The 21,885-nt window shown below is 43.1% G+C and overlaps 1 protein-coding gene and 1 pseudogene across 6 annotated transcripts in view; one reads left to right on the forward strand and one right to left on the reverse strand.

Moving 5' to 3' along the window:
- MYO6 (myosin VI) overlaps positions 1-21,885 on the reverse strand; it is a 139,652-nt gene that overhangs the window by 11,574 nt on the left and 106,193 nt on the right. The window contains exons 26-33 of one of the 6 annotated variants that reach the window (XM_077306344.1): positions 21,319-21,527; positions 18,926-19,004; positions 14,984-15,144; positions 12,062-12,091; positions 11,560-11,598; positions 4,993-5,096; positions 4,096-4,227; positions 1,054-1,080 (exon numbers count right to left, since the gene is read on the reverse strand). In XM_077306344.1, coding sequence (XP_077162459.1) covers positions 1,054-1,080; positions 4,096-4,227; positions 4,993-5,096; positions 11,560-11,598; positions 12,062-12,091; positions 14,984-15,144; positions 18,926-19,004; positions 21,319-21,527 — 781 coding nt within the window. Of the gene's footprint in view, positions 1-1,053; positions 1,081-4,095; positions 4,228-4,992; positions 5,097-11,559; positions 11,599-12,061; positions 12,092-14,983; positions 15,145-18,925; positions 19,005-21,318; positions 21,528-21,885 lie in introns of those variants that run through there. The other 5 variants (XM_077306360.1, XM_077306353.1, XM_077306368.1 and 2 more) reach the window with 5 other exon arrangements.
- LOC143821899 (histone H3.3A-like) lies at positions 9,382-9,841 on the forward strand (annotated as a pseudogene).

Below are 21,885 nucleotides of genomic sequence, written 5' to 3' on the forward strand. Positions count from 1 at the left end.
TGTTAAGAATTCAAGTCTTTTGTGATCAACTGAGCACACAATCATTCAATATAAGAAGAGTAATTAACCACGAAGTCTTCGAAACATAACCCAGCCAGCCAGTAGTGAATCTGGTTATGGATTCTGGTTCAATTAATATGGATGCCACTGCTGTCACAAGTGATTTATTTATTTTCCTGTATTTATAGACTAAGTGTTGGAAAATAGAACAGAAAAGCATCTCCTGCTCTACCAAATATTATAGGCGTACATACAGAAATAAGAAGTGCTTAGCCAAGTGTATAAAGCAATAGCTGCTTGGAAGATTCCCCAGCACAAATATCAGCAGAGATTTAAAAAAAAAAAAATCCATACCAAGAAAATGAGCAAAAAAGACCTTTATGCACCAGCTGGTCTCTTGTTGTAATTACAATATACATTCATCAATTTTCATCAGCATAAACAGTCCATACATTTTATCTAGGAGAATTCTGAGGCCTGCTAATTTGCATTTAAATTAACGGCCTGTGCAATCATTCTTTTCTATTAATCATCGCCAGGTGTACACTTGGAAATGGAGACCCCTGCAATGAACCACTGATGAAAACAGAGACTTCTCTTGCATTTCAAAGGCAACTCGTCTTTTTTCCTCATCCCCAACATACAACCCAGACGTTAACCAAAAGTTAATCTGCACAGTGAATAAAATCCCTTTCCCTCTATAATAGAGAATTTCTTCCTAAAGGCAGCACCCCGGTGTTAGTTTTTGTTCTCGTTAGTAGATTAACTACTGTAGTGCTTTGCTACAACAGAAAAACAAATGCTCAGTGAGAGTCAGCATTAAAAAAAACGGGAAGGTAAATAATGTATAGAATTTGAAAAAAATATTTCTTGTTATAATTAATATTCCTAAAATAGTCTGAATATTTTGGCAGGCTCATGAATATTTTTAGACAACAAAATCAATGAATGTACTTTGACTCAATACCAGTGTAGCAAAACAGTTTTGTTAGCACTATAATTTAAAATTAACTTTAAAATTAAAGCTGATATCAAGCTATTTCCCTCACTTACTTGAGTTGTTCAAAAATGGTGCAAAATCTGTAAACAAATATTTAATACTGAAGACACCATAAAAACATTTCAATCTTGCGAAGGTTTCATTTTCAGGCGTTCAATGAATTCTATAGACACAAGCAACTGACAAATAGAACAACCAGCTTGAACAGCACAAGATTACTGGAAATAAAGGGTTGGATTCTACCCCTTTATTTCTGCCACAAGAGGGTTAAGGTAGCTTTCTGACACACATACACCCAATCCTTCACAAGGGACTAGTATGGACTAAGACAGGATCGTAGTGAGGAAGGGAATCAGTAGATCTATTGATCTATGATTTTTAATGTCTTTTAATGGGGTTTTAATCGGGATTTTTAAGACAACTGTTACCCGCCACGAGCATACCCAGGGAGTGGCGGGAAATCAATCAAATAATAATAATAATAAAATAAGCTATGAGGTTATGCCCAACACTCTGTAATCTTCATCTCCCTCAAAGAGTTCCAGGTGAGATGTGAAATGCTACTGTGTGCAGTTGTACAAGTATCAATGTCAGTGTCTTGAATCCTACCAATAAGGTCTATGTGCTCTAGACCGACGGCCCCCGATCCGGGGACCGGTACCAGTCCGTGGATCAGTTGATACCGGGCCACAGCTCCTCCTTGTCCTCCTCCCTGGCTGCTGCCTCGGGGGCTGCCCTGCCACTGGCCCACCTATAGTGCTCTCCAGCGGCCGCCATGGCTGGGGCTTCCCCTCAGCGTGGCACAGTGCAGCTGCAGCTGGCAGTGCCTCCTAGTGGGCGGCAGAAAGTCAGGGGCACTGGCGGGAAAGCAAGTGGAGCAGGGGCTCAGGCGGCGGTGACGTCCCTTGGCAAAAGACTACGCCCCGGGCCTCAGTAAAACTGTCAAGCATTGACAAGTCCCCGGTGATAGAAATGTTGGGGACCACTGCTCTAGACAGCTACTGCAGTGGAGTGTGCTTGTTCTTGCAATTCCATTTGTGCAAGATAAATGGTTTTCAAGGACACTGGATGCAAATGGAGGGGGCTAGCAGAATAGGATACATGCTCTAGGACAGAAGTTCCGTGGCACACACTGAGCTCTATCATAGGATCGAAGCCTAAATTATTCTAGTGAGATATTTCCCTAGTTCACCAGTGAAGAAGTTCCAACCCTTGCCCTTGGAGACAGAAGCCAGGTGCCAAATCTGACCTAGATACTTCTGTTCTCCACAATGAAACAGAGGTTGTTCAAATAAGCATAGCACTTTATTTGATACTGCTGCAATTGGAACAATGGTAGAATTTGCACGTATAATTAAAAATCTGAACATTTTATCTGGAGAATATAGCAATGGCCTCATAAATTACAAAGCACAAATATCCAATAATTCTTGACTCTGAAAACAATTAATGTTCATTTTATGTGATATGTGCAACTTATCTCTTATTACTCAAAATGACCCCAAATACAAGATAACCCATGTTATACGCAAAAAAATATTATCAGATATAACTGTAACTTGGAAGTGAATTTAAGATACTCCCTCTTTCTTTCTTTTTCTGACAGCATACTTGGAAGAAAACCTACTCTTGCATTTGAGTAAATACCGCAACAAATAGTTAAGAATGATGACATTTGACTTGACTGTTCTTCTTCCAAATGGCACTATAAATCAGTGGTCCCTATAACATTTAATTTACCAGATAAAAATGGAAAAGCAGAGTCAATATGGCTTATTAGTTATAAAAGAGGAATGTGTAATATCTGAATGTCTAAATAAAATGGGAAGAGGGTACTGGGAGAAACTGGGAGCCACCACCTAACTATCAACCAGGTAGGCTGCCCTGTCCATCCAATGAACAACCAATCAGGAAGGATGCCCTGCCCCTGATCACACCCCCCTCTAACTTATTCCATTTGGAAGAAGTACCAGCCCAGTAAGCAAGAGCTGGGAAGGAGGGCGGAGGGCCTGGGACTGTGGGTGTGGGGAGGAGAAAGGGCGCCCCCACCAGCGCTACCATTGCTGTGAGCAGCTTTAGCCACGGCCTTGCCAGGCCTTGGTAAGGCTGCCAGGGCAGTGGGAGGAGGAGAAGACTGCCCATCAGTGCCTCCCCACTGCCCTGAAAAGGCCCGCTGAGGCCTCAGCAGGCCACAGGGGGCCTTTTGGGGACAGTGGTGGAAGGAGTGCAGTCCCCACCAGGACCTCCACCCCTCGAAAAGGCCTATCCAGTGGGCCTTTTGGGGGTGGCGGCAAGAGGAGCGGAGTCCCTGCTATGCCTCCCGCCCACCCTCTGCAGGCCTCAGCAAGCCTCCTGGGGCCAGAGGTGGGAGGAGTCCCTGCCAGTGCCTCCCCCCTCCCTTTAAAGTCCCATTGAGGCCTCTCCGGGCTTTTGCTGGTCTGCTTAGGATGGGGGGTGAGGGATGGCCTAGTGCCTGTTGAATACAACGGGCTTTTCTGATAGTATATATTTATATATTCCAGTGACTTCAATATTTCTAGGTATTGAATGTCTGGCAGTGGAATTTGTGCGAATTGCTACATATGCCAAGGAAAGCTGAAATCTCAATTTTGCTGAGGATAACAGCAAATCAGTGAGGGCTTCAGTGCAAACTCAGTAGATGGGGAGTGATGCTCACTAGTTGGCATCATGTCATAACTAAGGCCGAAAGGGTAAAGAGTTGAAAAGAGAAAGTCTGGAACGGGCTTTGCTCACCCATCCCCTAGTATCACTAAAATATTACTTCCTTCCAAGACAAATGGATTAATCGCCCTGGTTTGTCCCGTTTCTCTGCCACCATAACTTGCCTTTCAGCATTTGTGCAGGCACATTTGTGCACTGTGCCTCCTTTCCACTCGGGACACATTATGGTCTAAGTTGAACAGGTAGGGTCAGCATGAACAGACTTTTATAATACTCTGTGGAACAATTTATTCTTAAGGTTCTGGCACAGCATTCAGTCTGACACTGAACAATTTTCATGATATTCTGCTCCCCCACCTCTATCCCCACCCCCACCCTGGGCAACTTTTCCACCTTGGGCAACTTTTGCTCACCATAGTCAGTAACTGATTTGGGAGCTCGCTGTTCCGCATCTGCATTGCGCTTCTTGTTCTTGGATTTCCAAGCATGGTAAACTTTTAGCCGTCTATGAAACTCTTCTCTGCAAGCTGCCAGCAGTTCAATATCTGTCCCAAAAAGACCAGTGGAGGAAGTCAGAAAAATAATAAAGAAGTTTAATAAGAGGTGGTTACATAATCAGACCAGCAAAATAACTGCAGAGCAAGTCATCGGCATAATGCATCTTTTACAATATAAGCAAACAAGCAATTTGCAGAGGAAAGGCAGATTAAGAACCTAAAACAGCAAACAGGACTGCAATAAGCTGGTTACAATACCAACAAAACAAACATTTATAAGTTATCAAAACTTGTTAAGTGGGGGAAAGACAATGGAATACTGAATACTGTAACCTCATCTTTTGCTAATTGCGGTTTTGTGGTCAGCCATGCTTCCATAACTACAGCATCTTAGGCCTGGTATACACATGAATAAAGTAGCAAAATGAGCTGTGCCACTTCAGATTAATGAAAGTAACACAATGCTTTCCCATCCAAAACCTCTCCATCGGAGATAAAAGTTCTAGTCAGAATGTAACTGTGGTATCCTTTGTGACATGCAATTAAAATTCCCAATGACTAAGAAATGTACAGCAGAGCCCAACAATCACACTTTTAAAATAAGCTTATATATCAGAGGGAGGTGGAAATCAATGGCATATAAAATATCTCTCACTGCTGTTGGCTCAAGAAGCATTAAGATGCCAACCATCCATGCTTATTAGACTTGCATTGAGTAAGGAATTATTCGCACCAGGAGTTCCCGAATTCTACCAGAGAATGAAATGGGAAGACTACAAAGTTCTCCCCATCTAGAATGGAACGGCTACTTACCACAAGAAGTATTGATCGTATCACGTAACTCTGCATACTTCCATTTGCTGAGGTCATGCTTTTTAGTGCCAGCTGCTGCTTTGGTGGCTTGAACTGAAGGTCCCCTGTGAGTTAATTTGGAAATAGTACAGTTCAAGGCAGGAATAAGTCAAGCCACTGGTAAAATGAGATAACTGCCTTGACTTCCCCCGGGCTAAATTATACTTGCTGATGAAACATGGAGAGAAAAAGGCAAGGGGCTTTGTGGACCTAGCATCAATGGTGATGTCTGCCTTGATCATAGGAACCAAAGTAGCGATTCGCTAGAGAATATGGGCCAGGGTGAGAAATTGATAGGAATAAGTCCAGGGCTATCTGGGAAAGCCAGGATTGTGGTACAAAGAGTTTTGTTCTGAGTTTTATGGAAGAAACAGCACTGATGGTCTGCAGGTCGCCATTGATAGGGGAGAAATAAATGGTGCATTATCACAACACTGAGGGGCTTTTCGCACACCTTCAAAATCGCACAATGTTTGCCAATTGAAAACGCTACTGATTTGCCATTATGCACAACGTCGTTGACAATCTGCCACACACCTGAAACCGATCTGCAAATAGCGCTTCCTTGTAGCGCTTTCAGGGAAATCCCCAAAAGTGGATTCACCCTCCGGAAAGCGCTACACTCCTGCAACCAATCTGCAACACTAGCGGGAAAGTTCTGTGCGTTACCATTGTTGTGGTTTCTACAAAGTCCCTCCCCCTGGCTCTCTCCTCTGATCTTCCGGCGAAGCGATCGCCATTTTTTTTTCTCCGAGCGAGCGAAGTTCAACCCACCAGCAAGCCTGTTTAGAGGCTTCCCCGGCTTCAGTCCCTCCCCAGAGCTGTTTATTCACTAAGCACAAACAACAGAGAAGCCCGTTTGCTGATGTATTTTCCCTTTATTTTTTACACTGTTTTCGGCCGAAAATCGGGCCCGTGAGGGGGGGGATTTTTTTTTTCACTTGGGGGGAGCGTGGCAACGATGAAACGACAGCTCAAACACACCTGCCAGCTGATGGGTCTCTCCGTTGCAACGAATCAACACATATTCGTTGCAATGGGTGTGTTTAAAAAAAAAAAAACCTTTCTTAAAGGGAAAGGGGCTGTTTGGGAGCATGCTAACGGCTGCCCATTGGCTGCTTGACGGCCAGGGGCGGGACGAGCTTGGCAATAGCGCTTCCTGTCTAGCGATTTTTGCTGAGACCGGAAGATTGTGGGAAACGATAGAAACGCAACTGGATTCCACTACAAAGTCAGGTATGCATAATGACGAATTGCACTATTTTAAATGGCGATTTTTCGTTCAGCAAACAATTTGCTACAAGGATCCCGGTGAGGAAAGCCCCTGAATTACTTTCTGACTCTTAAGAACTGCTGAACATGCTAAAGCCTTTATTGATAGAACGTTTCATTCCATTTCACGCCTTTCCGGTTGATTTTATTTATTTATTATATTTCTATACTGCCCTCCCTTCTGGCTCAGGGCAGTTTACATATAACAAAAAGGAAGTACATATAACAAGAAGAGGTATGGCACAATTCATAAATTCCAGAAAACTATGGTAACAGTGATTTTAAATGGTGATAGCAGTGTGTAAACATCTAGTAACTTACTAACTAACTATGCAATGGTGATTCCATGGGTAGACCAGTGGGGGATTCAGTATATGGGTAGGGGTTTTCTGGGGGCCGGTAAATGCCGTCGTTTCAGTTGACCTCAACCAAATGCCTGGTGGAAGAGCTCCAGTCTGCAGGCCCTGTGGAAGTTCAGGCAGGGCCCAGATCTCTTCCAGGATCTTGTTCCAGGGGGAGGCCAGGACAGAGAAAGCTCTGCATGCAAGAGTTCCCATTTCCTTACACACTTGGCTTGCACTGCTAATTATTACTTTCCCGTTAATCAAAGTTCATCAATGTAGATATATTTACAAACGGGAGGGAGAAACACTATAGGTCTTCTATAAGGTCTATGGGGTAGTCAACCTGTGGTCCTCCAGATGTTCATGGACTACAATTCCCATGAGCCCCTGCCAGCAAATGCTGGTAGGGGCTCATGGGAATTGTAGTCCATGAACATCTGGAGGACCACAGGTTGACTATCCCTGGTCTATGGCTTTGGATGCTCTTGAATTTGACAAAAGAGGGCCACGTTATGACAAATAGTTCTCACTTCACTTTTTGTACTCAATGCATACATGCTGTGTGCAGACTATATACGTGTACTCCTTTTCAAGTAAAATATAAATATTTATTTAATGTATTATTACTTAAATAACTTGTTAAGTATGCATGCATAGATTAAATAAAAACACTCTGAAACACTGGCCAGAAAAGAAAGGTGGGTAGGAGTTTTTTAAAGCATCACAAACCAGAGGAACCATGCATCTGTCGAATTGCTGAAAGGAAAGCTAGATGACGACACCTGTCTCACACTATTCTCTATCTGAAACACCTCTGCAGTAGCTCCTAGAGAGAGCTCAGATGCATTGAAATGTAAGATTCTGGGCAAGGACAGTTCATTTACTCTGAACTGCCTATAGCCATTTTTACGCCATCACTTCCTTTTGCTTCTCTTACAAATATCAGCAATTCAGAATGCTAATAATGCCGATAAGTAGTAGCACCTTATGCTATATTAACCTTATGTTATATTAACCTTATGCTATATAATCAGGTTGTTGTTAAAAAACCGGTACATAAGGTATGGATTAGACAGGATCCTACAAGGTTATAATTAAATGAATTAAACAAGGCCAGCCATATTGATCCAGATACCCTTGAAAACAGGAATTTAAGGGTCAACATTAATGCTCCAGCCTATTCTTTGCTATGTAATGTAATCTCAAATGTGGCCTTTGGCCTTTCACAGGGCTGAAAAATCAATAGACTGTTATTACCACTACTCCATTACTGCACACCATAAAGGTGTCATTTAAATGGAAAATATATTCCTCGCTCTATTTAACCATCACAAAACACAAACACAAATGCATTTTAGACCTTGGTTGTGCTTATGATTACATATTCACAGAACATTAAGTGAATATAAGCCAGCCTATAAAGACACTGTGATGTAAAGGTTAAGTTCCTAACTACTGATACAATACTCATTCAATGGGGTGTGTGTGTGGGGGGGGAGTCAAGTCTGCTTTCCTCTCTACAATGGCTTACCTTCTTGAACAACTGATGTGACAAATCCCAAGGATTTTCCTTATTTAGCTGGACCACCCATTGGCCCAAGCATCCCAAAAGATAGCTGGTTAAACAAGTAATCTTTAAGAACAATAATCCAATTGAGTAGCTTAGCTCTGGTCCTGCTTAAACTACAGTTTTGTTTTTCCTGTACAACTTCAAGAGGAAGGGAAAGGTTGCTAGTCTTAATGTAAAAGGGTACTTCATACATTACATTTTAGGTGCACTGATGATAATGTAAATGTGTACCTAAAAATGCAATCAGGAAAAGCAATGGTGACACACCTCCAAGTATGCATCATACAGAGACGTTTCTATCATAAGAGACACTTACATTGGGTGTAGCTTCCTGCTGGCTGCGTATTTGAGGGCAAATCTGAGTTTGCCATCATTTATGCTGTGAGACACACACTTGTACCTGAATGGCATTAACATGCCATTACATCTGTTGCATAAGCTTTTTTCCATAGCTTTTTTTTCTGACGCACATGAGATACACTCTCGGCACAGAATTATATGATAGTGAAGAGTGGTGAGCCTAGGCATATACCTTAGGTGGTCTCCAAAAAGTCTAAAATCTACATATATTGGTTGGAGCCATAATTTACAGATCCCATTCAACCACTCAGCTACACTTTATAATGAATTTAGATATTTTATATAGAATATATTGTCACAGTTCTGACCACTGAGGAAGGCCTAGCACGGTTGAAACGCATTTGGTCTTATGTGCTGTTAGTTCTGCACAGTTTTTATGTAGTTTTTATTTTGTCTTTAATTGTGCACTATAATAAATAATCAGCATTTTTACATTATTACATTTATTGTACAGCTCAACTTCTGAGTTCCTACCTGTAAAGGTTGGGTTGTGTTCCTTTTTTGGTTTTGGTTTTGCATTGTATGTTTCGGGAATTATAACAAAACATTTTGGGGGGTTATTATGGCAACACCCTTAGCCAAGTGAGTATAACTGAAAGCCTAAGACACAAACTAAGAAAATCTGTGCTTGTACAACAGAATCCCACCTTCCCACATATGGTTTTAGTATGCTTTTCAGTATCAAAACCCCATTATCAGTTTTCTGTTGGGGCTGGCGAGAAACGCGGGAAGGGAGCACAAGAGCAGCGCAAACACCACCATGGGACAACCAACGGCTTCCAACGGCCACTGATGTGTGCGAGGCAAAAACTCAGCAGATTTCCTGTGTTCTAAGGATCATCCAGGATGGCTCATACTAAGCAAACTGCCCGTAAATCCACTGGTGGGAAAGCGCCCTAGAAACAGCTGGCCACTAAAGCTGCTCGGAAAAGCGCACCCTCCACTGCTGGGAGTGAAAAAGCCTCACTGCTACACTGTGGCACTATGAGAAATCCGAAGGTATCAGAAATCCACAGAATTGCTGATCCGCAAGCTGCCCTTCCAGCGCCTGGTCCACGAAATCGCTCAGGACTTCAAGATGGACCTTCAGTTCCAGAGTGCAGCTATTGGAGCTCTCCAGGAAGCCAGCGAGGCATACCTCGTGGGCCTGTTTGAAGACACCAACCTGTGTGCCATCCACGCCAAGCGGGTCAACCATCATGCCAAAAGACATACAGCTGGCTCACCGCATCCGTGGCGAGCGAGCTTAAATCCTGCTCTTCCCTTCCCCCCTCATCCCAGCAGCCCCCCTCTCACTAGTGCAGTGTACTAGAATACACTCCAGGTTGTTTTTTTGTTTTCTGTTTTCTTTGTTCTTAGGAGTGTTTTCCAAGACCTTTTCCCCCCTAGTTTTTCATTAGTCTTGTCTATGAGACCTTTGTAACAATAGGGACTCACCTTGAGGCAGTAAGAAAAAAAACAATAAATGTTGAACAAAAAAAAACATCATTATCATGTGGGGTTCCGTTTAAGAAATTTAACCTCCCAATTATCTGCACTTAACAGGGAAATTATTTAGATGCTGAGTTAATTTGAGAAGTATAAAACACATTCCCAAACACTAGTATTCAATACTTTGGTCAAACAATCTTTGGAAACAAACAGAAAACTACAAATTATGAAACAGATTAAGTGCATAAGTGAGACTTTAGGTGCCCATGAAAGGAAATTTTAAAAATTCAAATAACTCAATGAATTATTTCATGTTAATTTCAGGCATCAAATGCCATAAAGCTGCATCTACATTTTTGCTGTGTTAGTACAACAGCTGTACAATCTTTAAACCGCCCGTGGCGCCACGGGCGCCACGGACTATATAAAGCGTTAAGGGGTCCTAAGGCGGGATGTGTCCGTGATGAGGAAGGGTCCGGATAGGACCCTTCCTCAGGACAGACAATCGGAGGGACCAATTGGCAGGCGCGCAGCGCCTGCCAATTGGTCCCTCCGATTCCCAGCCCCAGCAACTGCGAGCCGCGCACAGCGCGGCTCGCAGTTGCTCCGACACGTCCGGCTGGCCGCAAGGGAGTCCTCGGCAGCCGCGCTCTGCGCGGGTGCCGGGGGCTCCCTGCCCGGCGGCCTGACACGGCGAGAGGCGCGAAGCGCCTCTCGCCGCATCAGGCCGCCGCCCGAAGGAGTCCCCGGCAGCCACGCTCCACGTGGCTGCTGAGGGCTCCCTGCCTGGCGGCCTGACGATGAGTATCCCGGCGCAGCTGCCCGCGTGGCCCATGGCCTCCGTCGGCCTGCTTCCAAAATGGCCGCCGCGCCTGCGCCCTCGCCTTGACGCGGAGCCGCTCTGCCCTCCGCCTCTATGGCGCGTCAGCCCGCCAGCCGTGTCACGCTACCAGGAAGGGAGCTCCCAGCAGTTGCGCCGAGCGCGGCTGCCGGGGACTCCCTGCCCGCCAAATGACCGCCGCCCAGGAGAGGCCCCGCCGCCCGACGGGCCTCCTACGATCTGGTACGTGCCTAGAGCCCACTGTATTACTTATACAGTGGGCTTGATTACTAGTAAAGAAATAAACCATTCAGAATATTATACCAACATAGGAAATTTCCAAGCATTCTTTTCTCTGATAGCACTCCACATTGTTAACTACTGGACATTAATTGAAGTGACCCCAAATGTAGGAGAAAAGATCTTAGGAACTTGCACTCAAATTCACGTATTTGTTTGTTTAAAGCAGAGAGAAGGGAGAAGAATGCTTTACTGTTAAATCTTTGAAAATGACAAAAGAAGAAAATTATTTTTCAAATCAATTCACAAATATAATGGTAACATTGATTGTTGTAAATTGATACTGAATTGAGGCAATCCATGAATTTAGATTTGAAGACATTGGTTCATTTTTTCCCAACAAATTAAAATGGAATTGATTTCTCTTTAATTTTGTCTTACAATGATTTCAGGCAATGATTCATTTGTTTTTGGTAACTTGATACACCCACCTAGATAAAATGTCTGACATTTCATTGGCCATTTGTTCTCTATAAAAGAATTAATGGTACATGAGGGGAAAAATTAATATTGTTCTTAAAGCATATCTACAACTAATCCAATGGCTTTCTGAAATCTAATGCTGAATCAGTAAACAAGGATGTTCTTTCAAAAATTAATGCTGCAGTAAATCAATGCAGTCTTTTCTCAGTGTACTACTTAATAGCAGATACCAAACAAATTATAACTAAACTAAATGCCAACCACTTTACACATCAGACTCATTTACACATGACATTAAAATTACAACCAACTCTACTTGCATATTAGCATACTTAAAACAATAAACAATCAAAGGGGAGCTGATTGACTCCTAGGTGGTTCTAACTGAAGCATGCAATAGGAAAACAGGAAAATGCCTGGAAACAGTAACTTGCGATATGCAAATGAGGATAATTTTTAAAACCCACGGATTTTAGGAAACCCCAAAGGGAGAGGGGAAAAAAGCCATACGCAGTCATTTGACAGCTGTTTCCATCGTCTCTGCAAATATAAAATATTTAGGTTAGTTTATTATTTTTCTATCAGTTTGCAATATTGTGAGGTCAAGTGTGCATAAATGAACAGTAAGCACTAACCAGATCAGCAGAAATCTGGACCTCCTGGGTTCCACTAATATGGAACCCAGAGATAAGGAACAGGAGAGCAAGTCAGCTCATGGCTTCTTAAAGACTAGCAGAATTATTGTGAACTAAGTTTCATGGACTTGGCCAGATGCATGCAGCTGGTGGACTTCCAATGAGTTACAGTGCAGTTGTAAATTGACCTTTAGGAAGTACCTCTTTCATTTCATTGACTTCTGGCCTCAAGATTTATTTTCCCCACACCATTTAATATTGATACCAGGCACTTCTTGAGTTTGATGAAGGGGGTTCTAATTTACAAAACCTTATGTTGCAATATGGGCTCATCTTTAAGGTGCTTAGGAAACCAAACTTTATTAGAGCAATATGTCCTATGTGTCAGCCAAGCAGAGGCTCAAAATGGCCAGAACAGGTGGCCACTAAAACAGATTCTTGCTTCTATTTTGACCCAAGAAAGGAAGAGAGGTTTGAAGACGGTAATTCTATAATTGGATGGACTTTTATGATGATATTCTTTGATCTTTTGTTGGTAAAAGATGGTATTTTAAAATAAATTTCTGTGCCACCTTTCTGATTCTGTAAACACGCCCAAGGTACTTAGTGTGTGAAATTATTCAGTAAGACCCATTCACACTTGAGCAGTCAACTCGGATGTTCAACTTGATTGGTTCTTACTCTGTTTGCGTTTCCCTGCACAAACTGGAGATTTCACTGAAGGGAATGATGGCTGATGCATTAATATTGGTTTAAAATACATGGCATGAGTGGATAACTAATCCTTTGACTTAGAATAATGAATAAATTAATAATAAATCATAAGATTCATAGACAACCTACTAGCTTTGCATTTTAATACAGAAACCTCTGTATTAAATCATCTTCTATAATTGCAAGTCAACTATATTCTGGAAATTCAGAAAACTATTCCTATGCAGGTCCCATAGAAACAAATTTAAGTTGTGCAAGATCTGTACCACACTTCTACTCATTTGGATCAATCCCATAGTCCAGTGGTCCCCAACCTTTTTATCACCGGGGACCGGTCAATGCTTGAGAATTTTACTGAGGTCCCGGGGGGGGGGTAGTTTTTTGTCAAGGGACACCACCGCCTGAGTGCCTGCTCCACTTGCTTTCCCACCGGCACGCTTGACTTCCCACCACCCACTGGGAGGCGCTGCCAGCAGCAGCTGCACAGTGCCATGCCGAGGAGGAGCCCCAGCCATGGCCACAGCTGGAGAGCTGGCGGCAGAGTGCCAGGGCAGCCCCCAAGGCAGCAGCCAGGAAGGAGGAAGAGGAGGAGCCACGGACCGGTACCGACTGATCCACGGACCGGCCCCGGTCCCCAGACCGGGGGTTGGGGACCACTGCCATAGTCTACTTTGTGAAAAAGCTTTTATAATAAAAAAAACTTCCACTCAGTTTGACTAGCCCATCATATGAAGACTAGGTACACAGTAGAAAGAAAGAAACAACTTAGATGCTAGTCTTTTTTAAAAATCAGAACCAAACAGGAAATGTGCTTTTGACATAAACTGCAGTACCATGATTTAACTACCCAAAAACTGGTGCTCTCTCCCCAAAAGAGCAGGGCCCCAGATCTATTTTCTTTGTTATACAAATCAGAATTTAACAACAGCAGCTGTTGCTCTGGACAAGATTTTGACAGGACTCTGTAACTGGCAATGAATGCTCTTCTTCAAAAAATGATATTCTACAGATCATTTTAATCTGCTGTTAGTCCTTATTTGTCTTGACTTGGATAATTTTACAACTTTACCCACAAAACATATCCAATGTAAAACTACAGGGGGAGGAGGCAGGCCTTCTAGGGAACCTTGAATGCCCTGCATAACACCTAATCTGGACAAAAACACACACATAATCAGGAGAACTGAAAGACTAGCAGTATTTCACATGCTAAGGTTGCTTGGTGATATAAGAAGCAGAGTCTGAAGTCACACAAATTTATAAGGAGGACTCTAAGTCAGCTAGGATGGAAAAGAATGTCACCTCATTTCTTTTCAGAAAGGTTTTAAAAACATTCTTCTTTCCCCCCAATAAATATAAACCATTTTGAGATCAGGCAGACGGTCACACCGGTATTGCAAAAAAGTCATTAAGAAAAGGTTACATGCCCACGCATGTAGGGCCAAGGCTCACTGAAAACAGGCTCTGCTGAGCTTGGGACTTCAGCTGTTGGGAGGAAAATCAAGTTCTTTCTGAACAAGGCTATAGGGGAATACTTCACATCTAATCTGTCTAAATCTGCTAGAATCACAGCTGTTGACAGAACTATTTACTTCACGACAGTAGCAGTAAAGTCAGACTAAAGAAGCACAAATCCAGTTATAATGGAGTTCAGAACATCGGGTTAGAAAGCATAATGGGTGGGCTGTAGCCAATCCACTACATGGATTCCAGATTACCTAGTCCTTACACAGAAACATACTCATGCCTATCTATTCAAACAGGTGAAAGGAAGTTCAAGTGTTGTTCTTGCTTGACATTCTCTCTACTGGTGCGTCAAAACTTAATGGGAAAGGTCATTCTAGTGTCATCAAATGTTCTGAATGAGGAGTAACTATGAATACATTTCAGGTCCTTTGCTACACCTCTCCTCATAGATGCACATTTATCTTTCCACATGGCTGAAAGCAGCAAATGCTGAGGGACACTATGATGTATGGCTTTTCATATCCTGGAGAAGGAATGTTGTACTTTAGAGGGATATTTTACAGAATGAGATTTTGGAGGTTACAATAATCAAAGAAACAAATGTGAAATACAGTACCTGCGTAATCCTGGGTCTAGCTGAGACTCATCTGTGATGAGTTCCGATTCACTTTGTGCGATCCTCATTGCGAGCTCATGATCTCTCCGTTCTTGCTCCAACACGGCCTGTTGCTGGCTCGCTTCTTCGCGTTCTCGTGCCAGCTGTGCCTCAACTTCAGCCTAAGCAGTGACAAAAAAGACATCTGATGCAGTTTTACTTGCAAGATCACCAATTCTTATGTCTTTAAAAAAGGCTAGAAATAAATGTACGTAAAAGGCACTCTGCAGTTTACATAAAACAAACCAAGCACTACATAAGAATTTGCCCCTGAACCTATGCCCCTTTTCAGAAAGAACAAGAGAAGTCCATTAAGATATGAGGAAATTAAAGACTTCAGGGTTCTGGTATAGCTTCAGAAATGTGAAGGTTGACATTAAAATAGAAAGTTATTTTCTGATAGATGCTCTGAGTTGCAACTCTAGAAGGATCAACAGGTGCTCAAAAGAATGCCATCCAATAAATGTCATCAAACACATATGGCATCTAAATAAGGGAGAGATGGCCATCGAAGACACATGGCCCAATGCTGCTTAGCACCGGGGAGCCCCAATCAAGGACACTCTCTTATGAGAAGTCCTCACTGGCCATGTAAGGATGAAGAACCAATTTAAACATAGAAATTTCTACAGGACAGAGTCAATTGACAACAGTTTAAACATGCAGAATCATCACTGAAGTAATCACCCAAATTGTGAACTGACTAAAGTGGAGCTTTTTTGCAGGCAGTAGTAAGCATGCCAAATATAGACACATATCTTTGGTAGTTGAGTTTCCTGTTGCAGCTTTATTATGCTTATTGAATTTTAAGCAGCATTGCTTGAGTGTAGGGAGACAGGTGGCACATAAATGCTTGAGGAAAGTATATAATCTGTCCAATCCACTTGAAATCCTTAGTCTGGCATTCTCTTTGTAGAAAGGTAGACAGAATTGGGTGTCCTGGACTGGAGTCAACCCTTATTCCAATTATGATATTACCAAGTAATCTTCCTTTCTGCTACAGAGACTTTTTGACAGAGATCCCCTCCTTTGGATTATCCAATAGCAGCAGGGAAGCTGACTGAGTGTGGAAAGCCCTAGTAAAAGAACATATGTTCTGCTACTATCTCAAAGTGAAAGGAAATCTACTGAAAAGATAAGCAATGGAGTCTATGCAACAATCAAACCTCCATATATCTCAGGGCAAAACATGAACAATAAACTTCAACCTTGCCTCTCCTATGTAAGTTACTCTGCAATTAATTAATTAATTAATTAATTGTTTATTTATTTATTTCAATTTGAGCCTGCCGCTCCCAATTGGCTCACAGCGGGTTATAAAATCCCACGATCATCACAGTACAATAAAACATGATACAATAAAAACCCCATAAAGATCCAGTATCCAGAGGGCGAGTCCCTGCTTGATATGACTATATAACAATCAGAGGCAGTCTGGGGTATGATGCTCAGAGCCAGATGATATTGCTCCGACCAAAGAGGAGGTCCCAACATGATTCTAGCACTGGCCCCGACCATATACCTGGTAGAAGAGCTCCATTTTGCAGGCCCTTTGTAAAGCAGAAAGCCCTCCGAGGGCCTGAAGCTCCACTGGGAACTCATTCCACCAGGTAGGGGCTGGGTCTGAAAAGGCCCTGGCCCTCTTTGAGGCCAGATGAGCTTCCCTGGGGCCAGGAATGGTCAGTAAGTCAATGGTCAATTAATGGAAAAGGAGCAAATAGATGAGGTTTGAACAAAAGATAATGCTTACGCTCTTAGTTTCCTAATACTGTACATCTTGGCCTTGGATAATGTAAAGATTATAATATTTCCAGCTTGTCTACCTGCCCACTTCACTACTGCATTACATTATGAGCGCCAATACATTGGTGCAGAAAAAAACAACAGTCAGATACAACTTACTTACCTTATTGACCTACCTACATACATACCTACCTACTTATTGGCCACCACTCCCAGACCAGCCAGCTCATGGCGGTTTACATCAAGATTTAAAATATAACCCCACAATACCCGCCAACCCTTAACCCTTAGCCCTTCAACCCTCCTGTCAACTCAATGGACTGTCAGTCCAATGCCAGTGGGGGAGGGGTGTTCAGAGATGTTCAGAGGAGGGACCCAGTCAATGTTCCTCACCCTGGCCTCAACAAAACACCTAGTGGAAGAGCTCCATCCTACAGGTCCTGTGAAACTGTGATAACTCCGACAGGGCCCTCAGATCTTCTGGGAGCACATTCTACCAGGTAGGGGGCAGGACCAAAAAGGCGGTTGGAGGCCAGGCATACTTCCTGTGGCCCAGGGATCACCAACCTTTTCAGACTGACAGAGAGGTCTGCGTGGGGCATAACAAGTTAGACGGTCCCTCAGGAATGTTTGGCCCAGACCATGAATGGCCTTGAAGGTCAAACCAAAATCTTAAATTTGTTCCAGAATGCAACTGGCAATCAATGCAGCTGCTGCAGCAGTGGTTATATATGGGCTCTCCAAGATGTTCCTGTAACTACCCTAACAGCTGCATTTTGTACCACCTGCAGTTTCCAGGTCAAAGATAAGGGCAGGCCTGTGTAGAGCGTCTAGCCTAGATGTGACCATTACATGGATCACTGTGGCTATGTGTTCCTGGGCCAGATAGGTCACTAGTAGCCTCACTTGGCAGAGATGGAAAGCACCAAATGGGCTACCTTTATGACCTGACTGTCCATAGAATGGTCACTCTGCATGTGCCATGAAGTATTCAGAATGTGTTAAAATTACAGCAACTTTAAATAAACTATGAGAGCAGGTAAAATAGTATTTTTTTCCTCAAAGCATAATTATTGCACAGTAATATTATGACTATGTCCAGAACTACCAGAATGTTGGTGCCCCAAGTACTTTACTTCTTTTAAAGACCTGGAAAATGGCACAATTCCATAAATATTCCAAAGTTAGCAGGACTATAAAACAACACAAAGGATGTTTTAACACTTCAAAGTCAATAGCCTTAAATGCTAAGCTTGTACAGGACACCTTGAAAGGACAGAGTTGGGATGCAAGTCAAAAATGATCTTTAACTGCTTGCCAATTAAAAAAAAGATTACAGAATACAGGACTATACATTGTACGACTATGATTCCATTACAGGGTAACTTGAAGCTTCAGCAAATGAGTGTTACTTTGTAAAGAACCTTTTAACAAAACTTATGTCTAAATTGTGTTTCATTATTCTGTCATATCTGTGAATAGCAGCCCTCTCATTAAGCTTCAGCTCTCAAATATCTGACACTTTCACTTCAAGCAAGTAATTTTTGGCATTGTAATCTCTCTTTCTATTCAGCGCACTAAATTATCTTAATGTTAGCATTAATTTTAAAGGACAGCAGCACATTTAAGGGCTAAAGTTCAAAACAATCCTTTGTTATGTTCCCCTGCATGTATTGCAACAGTCTATTTTTAAATGAATGTTCAATCCCTCAGTACAGTAATATTTTGGGGGTAGGGGTAGGGGGGGATGATCCATTCCCTGTTTCCTTGAGAGGCCATTAACTATGCCTCTTCTGCCTTTCTGGCTACATTCACTTGATTTTCTTCCCACCACAGTCAGCTACGCCTTTAGCATTACCTTTCAATAAGTTCTAATCCACACAGTGGGCCAGTTCATGATGGAGCTGTGGCCCTGTGGTACAGCATTTGCTTTGCTTGCAGAGCGTCCCAGGCTCAATCCCCAATATCTCTGGCTAACGGAGCCAGGGAGTAAGTGATGTGAAACGTTTCTGCTTGACACCCTGGGGAGCTGCAGACAACACTGATCCTAATAGACTAATGATCAGTCTCAGGACAGGACAGTTTCATGTGTTCACAGGATGGAAGTATTTGGCTGCTGAAGCAAGATAAGGAATGTGCCACTGCTAAAAAAAACCCTACCTGAATCCGTCTTTCTTCCTCTTCCCTTTTCTTCCTCTCCTCCTCCTCCTGTTTTCTCTTTGCTTCCATCTCATACTTCCTAGAACAAAGATCTGACATGTGAGTAGAAAAGCAGCACACATCAATAATGGTTATGCTGTTGCATTTATTATTATTATTTTACCTTGTAATATTTTCCTGTGATGCCAAACCATTTGGCTCCCAACAACTGAAGTGTCGCAGCTAGAAGTGGGCATTAGGAGGAAGGTTCAGGGGAATGTGTGTTTCTGTGTCTTTTTCAGGTATTTTGCTGTGTTGCTTTTTGCAACCAATCCTTGAAAACCATATATATCAGCCTTCCTCAACTTTTTTACTGTTGAGAAACCCCTAAAACATTCTTCAGGGTTTGAGAAACTCCAGAAGTGGCATGATGGTGCATAATATGGTTGAGAAACATAGCTGTGTACACACCTACCTGGGGCCCCTCCTCTTCACACCCCCTCCTGTCCCATCGTTGGCCATTTTGGGGAGGGAGGGGGCTGGTTGACCTGATCATATATGGTCCATCATCCGTTAAATGTTTAACAAATTAAACAAATATATATTTTTTAAAAACTCATTTGGGAACCCCTTCCAGGACATCAAGAGACATCAAGAAACCCCAGGGTTTCATGAAAGACTGATATAGACCCACAACATTACAAATGAATCAGATATGCTGCTTGAGTTGGAGCCAGCAAGCTATGGGCACAAGGATGAGGGATCCTTCTGTTGCTCCTTTCTCTCAAGAAGTCCTTTAAGACCTGGGGAAAATTGATTAATCCAGCAGTGGGGCTCACATGGACTAATAGCCTCATGAGTCTGAACAAAGGGAAAAGGCAAAGAAACCCCTTCCCTCTTATGTGTATAGATCAGCTAATGATTGAGGTAGGAGGGTGATTTCACCCTACTTCCCCTCCTTAACATAGCCCCCCAACTTGTATGCCTATTAGTCTACTGACAAATCATTGGATCTGATCGCTTATTTTCTTTTGACACAGAATGTCTGAAAGCATGTAAGAAGAATTCACTCTAGTGGTAAAAGGTAAAGGTATCCCCTGTGCAAGCACTGAGTCATGTCTGACCCTTGGGGTGACGCCCTCTAGCGTTTTCATGGCAGACTCAATACGGGGTGGTTTGCCAGTGCCTTCCCCAGTCATTACCGTTTACCCCCCAGCAAGCTGGGTACTCATTTTACCGACCTCGGAAGGATGGAAGGCTGAGTCAACCTTGAGCCGGCTGCTGGGATCGAACTCCCAACCTCATGGGCAGACAGCTCCAGACAGCATATCGCTGCCTTACCACTCTGCGCCACAAGAGGCTCATTTCACTCTAGTGGACCAGAGTACAAAAGTTGGCAGCTTGTTTTCTCATCCTCTTCTCATCACTGTGCTTCTAGGCACATTCCTTTCCCTTCTCTTGCCACAGACTTTCAAATGTTTTAGAACCCTGCCCTACAATGAAAATGTACCCTGAGTGAGTGACTATAATATGCACAATGTCCGTAGCATGATACCTTGTCCAATTACACAGATATGGGAGAAAGAGGCTGCTCTAAAGTGTGGGTAAAGTAACAGCCTTGCTACTGGTATTCCTTTTTTTAAAAAAAAAACCAAAACATCTGTCCAAATGTGTGTTATTACGAAAGAGATCAGAACTCAATGCACTCCAATGGCTTCTCTTCCAGTTCTAAAGGAAGAACCAGGCGCAGAGTTGCTGTAAGGAAACAGGCATGGTGACATTTGTCTATTTATAAAGACAAGCACCTGATGAGTGCATCTTCCGTCCCTACAGTTGTCCACCAAACAGGGAGAACAAAGTTATCCAAGCTGACAGTATATTTTTAAGTAAATGCCCAAAACATGGCCTAGGTTTGGATGTGAGGAAAGAGCACTAGCTGCCTGTTATGCGTGAACCACCACATGCCGTACAACGATCAAAGCAACAAATAAAACTAAGTCTTTCCCCTGACGGAGTAATGCTGTTTGATTGCTAAGAAACTATAATCTGTCCGCAACCAATTTGTTAGCTGGAGGCAACAAGTGGGAAAGGCAGTTACAGCCAGGGAATGGAGAATACGTACCAGCAGCTAAGCAGATTGGACTGTTTACGTCAGGGGTAGTCAAACTGCGGCCCTCCAGATGTCCGTGGACTACAATTCCCAGGAGCCCCTGCCAGCAAATGCTGGCAGGGGCTCCTGGGAATTGTAGTCCACGGACATCTGGAGGGCCGCAGTTTGACTACCCCTGCTTTACGTCAAACAGGGTTCCCTGAGATGCTTCTCCTGCGAGGAGACACCTGCTACTGCAAAGCATCCCAGTGACGCCTCCGTTGCTGCTGACAAAATCCCGAGAACTGAGGCTATCACCACTCACAGCCGCCTTTCTTCCTCTTCCTTCTTCCGACGCTGCTCTTCTTCCTCACGCCTCTTCCTCTCTCTTTCCATTTCTTCTTGGATGCGGCGAAGTCTTTCAGCCTCCTCTTGCTGCTGCTTCTTTTTTTGCAGTGCACTCAGCAGCTGCTCGGAGCTTTTAACCAGAGCGTCATACTCCTTCTGTATCTGTTCTCGAGGCATCACTGTGGCCTGGCAAACAAACCATCGCAAGACAAGGCTATTGGCATAAGGCTGATAAATGACTGATGTCTACAGCATGATCCACAAGCACAGGGCCCTTGAGGGCTGAGCAAGCAACGTTGCTATAAAGTCCAACGTGGAGAAGGCAACTGAGAGGTGGGACAGGTAAGGATACGGAAAAAAAATACTTTCGACTTAGGGGCAAGTATTTAAGCTCCATTTCAATAAGGGTATGAAGGACGCAGTACATATAGATCGTATATAAAATACAACCAGAATTGGTAAACATGATTATATGTTGCTTTGGATGGAGGGGGTTGTTACAAGCATGGACCCCCCCCCCCACCTCCCTTATAATGCTCTCAAG

Source organism: Paroedura picta, chromosome 1 (genome assembly GCF_049243985.1).
Source record: "Paroedura picta isolate Pp20150507F chromosome 1, Ppicta_v3.0, whole genome shotgun sequence".
In the NCBI taxonomy this organism is placed as follows: Eukaryota; Metazoa; Chordata; class Lepidosauria; order Squamata; family Gekkonidae; genus Paroedura; species Paroedura picta.